The following is a 6,794-nucleotide window of genomic DNA, read 5'->3' on the forward strand; positions in this document are numbered from 1 at the left end:
TGCAAGATAAAAATAAGTATTTTTTATTTTGTATTTGCTTTTTAAATACAAATATTTCAAATAAATCACATCTCTGGTCGTTATATATGCGTATATTCAAACACTAATATACAAGAGAAACATTTCGTTTGTACGAAAAATAAATGATATCTGTTGATATTAATATTATGTCGATTAAATTACAAGACAACTTCAAAGTATTAGATATTTTGGGAGCTCCTTGACAGAGTTGCAAAATAATATTGAATTGAAAATCAACACCTTTCGGATTACCTATTACAGAAATACTTAGCTTATGCTTTTATGTGACAAGATTACCTTTTTGAGCTTTACAATCACTCCATTTCTTTCAGTAACTTGTTAAAAAATTAATCTGAATTTAAGTACAATTATAAAAACGTAAACTCCTTCTTTTGGTGAACCTAAACAATCCACTTTTACAACATTTTAGAGCTTTCTGAATCTTTGAAATCGGTCAGGTACCTAATACTCGTATGTACCTGTAAAAACACTCCACGATTGTATCTCTCTTGGGAAAATTGCACAAGAACAAGGTTTAAACTCGAAAATATTTGTCCTCTTTTGTGTCACATCAAAGTGTTTGTTTAGTGCATGTCGGTTAGGTTATTATTGGAGTGTATACCTATATATATAGAACTAGAGACCCAGCATCAAAGAAAAAAGTAGAATAGGTAATACTCGGTCAGAAAATAAGGGACTGCACTTGTCGATGACCAGGCGTTTGTTAAAGGTAACAATGGTTGTGAGGTTCCATTGTTGCGTAAAAGCGTGAGCTTTCTTGTCTGGAATGCATTTACTGACACACTCACTCAATTTATACGCCCAAACGCTTCGCTCTCACTTGATGTTAAGAATTAGAGCGTCTTGAATTTTTCTCGGCAAGTTTCTGGTCTTTCTTCTTTTGATAGTTTGTTAGACTTCCGAAGAAAGGAGAAAGCTTGACAAAATAGAGTTCGTTGAAAATTATGTGAAAACAATAACTTGATTTAGAAAATAATACAAATGGCGCAGTAAACGCCATCTGTAGCACGATGTTACATTTTAGGACTGTTAAGACAGCAGGTAAAACTTGGTCTGTGTTCTGTCGGAGATGCGCTGATGAGATCCAAAAAGATCGAAATCGCGATCCGCGTCTGGCAGTTTCGACAGAATACAGACCATTTCGAATTATTTTAATAACTTGATTGACTTGTTAAAACTTTTACCAAATCTTTTTTTTTTTTTTAACATATTGACAGATTGGCAAAGGCTTTCGTGACTAGTACGTGAACTGTTGATCTTCTGACTCGAGTATAAAGAGTGTCGTGTGTTGGAGTTACACCTCCGATGCTGGATGTGGATTCCACACAGTATCGGAGATGGAAGGACCTCTGAAGAAGGTCGCCATTCGTGCTGGCGAAACGTTAGGAAGCGACTCCAACACACGACGGCCTTTAAATCCTAATCAGAACAGCATCAGTTGTAACATTTTATTATTTTTTTTTCTTGTTGCAGATGAAATCGAGATGACGTTGCGACAAAGGAGTTTCGAAATTTTCAATTTGGTCTCAGATTATGTGTGGGTAAGTTACTGAATGAAACTCTTAAAGACACAATGCCCAATGCCCTTTATTTTGTCCCGATTGAATTAAAATTCGTATGTCGACGAACACGTACGTAATATGAATGAAAGTATAAGAAAGCTCCGAGCTTTTTGGCGGTGCGTTTTGACTCCAACGGAGCAAACTTAATTTAAATTGGCAAAAGTGGTCTTATAGTTGGATAGTGTTCCTAGCATTACGTTAGGTTATGTGCTGCAAAATTTAAAACTTTTGTTACTAACGAAAAACAGCGTGGTTTTAAGGAAAATAATTACATTATAATCTACAATTTGATACAAGGAAATTACACCCCATGGTAGCATCGTAGGTGACTAATTTAGATATATTTGATTAATACGTGGAAACACGACAACATTTAATGTCATCAGCATTAAATAATAAAAGACGTAAGTCAGGATTGTATTTAACCAGATGATTTTTTGGTAGAAAAAGTTAACGCTTTTATGGAAAAGCGCATGTATCAGTACGATAGTCGTCTCCGGCATCGTTGTAAAGTGTGTTAGATGTTATTGCGTGATGAGGAAACGAATTGATCAATCAGATCTTCTATATAGTGTACCACATCTCCTTCGTTTCTTGTTGTTAGAAAGATCACGACATTCAAGACATCACAAGGGTATCAAACGGCACTGAGTGCCTTACCTAGCTGTGTATTGCATATTTCAGTATTTATTAGCTAATGTTATGTACACGAAGCGTTTTTACAAATTGCAACTGGTACCTAATATTAGAAAACATTTAAGTGAATCCATCATTACTGGGGGAAAAATACGTTTATAATTTTTTTATAAAGGATAAATATATGAGGTGTGATATTCTAAAAACATTCTTAATTACAACTGTAATGTAAATACTTTTACAATTTACAATTTTATAATTGCCCACTGAATTGAAAAGATTTGCCACAGAATTTTGCAGAGAACCACTAAATAATAATAATGCTTTATTCTGCATAATTTTAGAAGGTAGTAGTTATTTAAATTACAGCATTTTTAACTATAATAGTTATGAGAAATATTATTTACTTTATAATCATTATATGTTATAAAACATTTGTATTCATTCAACGATTAATTACAATTTTCAGCCGATTATTGTCTAGAATGGTTTTAATTCTAAGAACAACAATGTCTAAAAGTTTTTGTTCCCTTCATTCTGATGTTTATTTGCGGTTCCTGGTGATAAACAATGCAAAACCAAGACCAAAACTGTCCCAACTTTGGTATTGATCTTGGCCTTTCTTATTCGGTCTTTCTCTTGCTCAGATATTTCTTTTAACGAAAATAGTGTCAATAGTTGTAAAAGTTATGAAAACTCGAAATCATACCCTTTCTCAAACGCATAAATTAACCTTTTAACGAAAAAAATAGGACAAGGTATCGAAAAACAATTATTTGTCTCTATATTCCAACCATGCGTTATCCAGACATAGGAATAAAGACTTACTCCGAGGGCATTCTTGTAGATCACTTTAGTCAAACAGTGGTAAAGTTTCTTTTTATTATATTTAGTGTTAAAATCTGGTAAAGCAAACTGTGAATTTAAATATAAAAAAATGTTTTGTAGAAGAAAAGAATATACTAAAGTTGCTATTCATAAATCCACCGGAAGTAATAATTTTTCGTTTAATCTTGCGTATTTGGTCTTCGTTTTCGGTTCATCATCTTTGGTCTTGCGTTCCCCACTTTTTCGATGCTTTGTAATTATGAAATATCGCATATCCTCAAAGATACATAAATGCGCGGAAAATGTAGCCGATTAAACGATCTGTATCAGATTGGAAAGTATTCATTATAATAGTATATGTTGTGTGTACGTAAGACCTCGAGCAAACAATATTTTCTGACAGCAGCACTGACTGACTGAAAGGTATCTTTAAGATCAAGTCACCGCCGCAGCTTTGTGTTTGTGTCTATGTGGTATCCTTTTACTAATGAAAACGAAAAAATGCAATAAATTACGCGCAGATTTCAAAAGCGCCTCCGACGCGCCGCTTCATAACAAGTTCTCTTCTAATTGATTATTAATTACGATCCTTTGTTGTAATAATCATAATTATGGCACAATTATCGCGAAAGGTTACCAGCTAGCGAAATGCTACAATTAAACGCGAGTTTCATCAGTACACAGTCAATAGAAATGGCATCGATCAATAATGATCTATTCAGTTTACACTTTCGAGTAGGCAATTTTTAACAATGTCTAATAATAGGAAGGTCTCTTCGTGATAATTAAAACTACACCGCATCAGAAAATTCTACTTTTATTTTCCTATGCCTGTTAGATAGTTTGACATTTTATCAGAGTGATCCTGAAAGCTCAATCTAGTTTGAATTTCATCGTTACACGCCTAACTATAAATGTCAAAAAAGTGACAACACAATACGGGCTAGTATTAAGTTACATTTCACGTGTTTACATATGTAAATCTGTAACGCCACATTTCGCCATCTCAATTACCATGAACATAAGTGCTCGCTTTCTTTGAATTGGATATTTATGATTGTTCGTGGGGATCAGGTACTTGTTTGTTTAAAGATAGAAAATCGTTTCGATAAGAAAAGCGCTTGAAATCATTGGAAATTTCGACAAAAAAATTAACCCTTATCGGAAATTTAGTATTAAACAATGTTCAGCGTTAATTAGGTACGGAATTTTTTGTTTCGACGATGNACTATTATCAACCCAAGTTCTTTCAAGATTTGTTTTTTAAACTTACGGATCAAACAGCAATTGAGTAATATATTCTTTAGGCATTCTTGGTAACTGATGTGAAAAGACATTTTGTAAACCAATCAACCAAAGCACTGTTTGTTTAGTAACAGGGGCAGTGAGGCTGTTGCCTACCACATGGAATTCAATTATTTTGCGCTTTTCTTCTAATTTTGGCGGTTCGTCTCTGGCTGGAGCATTTTCGGAAAAAACAACCTTCAAAATTATACATTATTATTCAACAGAACATTATACAAAACTTTTTTTATTACATCAGGCCCAGTCATGTAATTAGGATCGTCAATAGTTGCAATAATTTCGGCAACTGTATCAGCACTGATGTCCTCAAATTGTTCATCTTGAGCCACCTTACGCCTTTTTGAGTCTTTAGGAGGTGTGTCAGGACTTTTCTTAACAATAGTTGAGCCAGAGCTAATCTGTAAATTTGTGTAGCCCTCCCGTTCAGTAGGGGTAAGTTTTTCAAACTCACCAGCCCTCTTCATTAATGTTAATTCTGAGTAAATAAAAATTATTAAATTATTCATTATAAAAGGCAGGCATTAATTTAATTTAAAAATTAACACACTTTTTGACTTGCTTTCTAGTAAAGATTGCAGATGAGGTGAGGGAGTTTGCTTGAAATCTTGATCCCATATTGGGGATGAAGGGGCATAAATTTCTTCATCAAGTTGATTTAAAAACGGCGGAAAATGGGTCAGTATCATCACCTATTACAATTGTTAATCAGATGAATAAAGATGTTTTCTAAATTATCAAATTACCCTCCTTTCCAAAGGCATTCGTTCGCGTTCTTGATGAAATTCGTTCATCACTTGTCTTCTAACATATTTAAAAACAGCCCTTAAAAAGGTTCTACCAAAAACTTGAGTGGTGTCATAATGTCTCAATGAATCGCAGAAAGCAGGAACATGGCAAAAAACCAACCATCTGTTAAAATTTTGTTAATTATTAACCATTAGAATATAGTAGCTTTTAATAATTGTACCTTGTATATGCAATTATATAAACCGTGGCTTCTTCTTGGCTAACAATGTTTTTCTGGATACTTGGAGATGGAAAATCCCATGTATTTAAATAATGCAGAAACCGTTTTGCTAAATCATACATTGTCTTCCATTCTTGTTGAGCTAAATGAGAAAATTTATAAATAAGTAAATTCGTGACTGCTTTGTGAATAGAAGGTTTTTCAAATGGTGGCTGCCCCAGTGGTCCTTCCACGACTGGCACATCAAGTGTAAGAATACACTTTTGAAGTAACTGTAATTATTTGCCCCATATTGAGTATACAGTTAAAGGACCAAATAAAATATTTTTACCTTATACAAGTAACTATAAACTTTCTTTGTCTCTGAATTTTCTTCTCGATTCATGGCCTTACACATGTTTTCAACATCAACAACCATACTCAATAGCCTGTTGATTTCTTGTTCACTCTTACTTCTCAAATGAGAAATATGTAATTCTGTAAATATTTAACATATTAATATTAATAGCTCCTAAAATTAATGTATCTTTAAGTTATTGGTACCAAGTGAATGTTCACAACGGCATGGATCATTAAAAGAATGGGTTTGAGTAGTACTTTCAGTCCTATTCCATCCTGTACAGTCACATTTGCTTCCCTACAATATTATCAATTAACATTCACCATAACAGTAACATATTTTATGCATACTTGGCACTTAGAGTAACAGGCAAGTTTAAACAGTTTATTGTCATATGGGTAGCTAAGAACTGTTTGTTTATTATGTTGTATTCTTTGTAAATTTGTCTGTCGTGCTGCTTGAGGTGGCTTGCTCACATTTACTTGTGCCTGACCTACATTATGAGTTTCTCCACTTGCTACTGCACCCTCATTTGGCTCCATATTATAGTTTATTTGATCACTAGTAGACATTTTAATGATTTTGTTATAAAATCCTTATTTTGTTGCTGTTGTGTTATGAGTTGATAAATACATCAACAACTTTGAAGTTTATTTCATGCAGTTCTAAAACATATTCACAGTAACACCAAACAACCATTTGAGTTTATGTTAATTTCATCTTAGTTAAACCTTTATCGTTATTAATAATTTTTAGTTGTAAATTAAAACAAGACTTTTACTCGTTTACTAATTTATAGGTTACATGTTAACAACTTAACAACAGATCAAGTAGAAAACATTTTAAATCTGTCATATCTGGTATGAATTGCTATTAAAGAGGCATGTTGTCTTTATAAATGTGACTTTTACTTCACAGATGTCACTGATCATACCATATAATATTTAAAATTAATTTAAAGTTTAGATTAGGNTCAGAATGTTTAGTCGACCATTTTATTAAATTAATATAAGTGTTTAGATGTAATAAAGGCGGCGTTGCAATCGATATCCAATATTAATTTCTTATTTTAATAAGTGCTATTACATCATGAGCCTGAATTCCACTAATGTCA

General features: G+C 33.0%; 1 protein-coding gene across 1 annotated transcript in view; it reads right to left on the reverse strand.

Moving 5' to 3' along the window:
* LOC108732904 (histone acetyltransferase KAT2A) overlaps window positions 1-6,493 on the reverse strand; it is a 15,722-nt gene extending 9,229 nt beyond the window's left edge. Inside the window, 10 exon segments of the mRNA XM_025979899.1 lie at window positions 340-346; window positions 757-803; window positions 4,338-4,550; window positions 4,607-4,848; window positions 4,921-5,062; window positions 5,117-5,282; window positions 5,341-5,612; window positions 5,672-5,817; window positions 5,884-5,977; window positions 6,031-6,493. Of these exon segments, the coding sequence (XP_025835684.1) occupies window positions 340-346; window positions 757-803; window positions 4,338-4,550; window positions 4,607-4,848; window positions 4,921-5,062; window positions 5,117-5,282; window positions 5,341-5,612; window positions 5,672-5,817; window positions 5,884-5,977; window positions 6,031-6,252 (1,551 nt within the window). The 5' untranslated portion in view covers window positions 6,253-6,493.
* Window positions 6,494-6,794: the final 301 nt, after the last annotated feature.

Source organism: Agrilus planipennis, unplaced genomic scaffold (assembly GCF_000699045.2).
Source record: "Agrilus planipennis isolate EAB-ADULT unplaced genomic scaffold, Apla_2.0 scaffold22, whole genome shotgun sequence".
NCBI classification, from domain to species: domain Eukaryota; kingdom Metazoa; phylum Arthropoda; class Insecta; order Coleoptera; family Buprestidae; genus Agrilus; species Agrilus planipennis.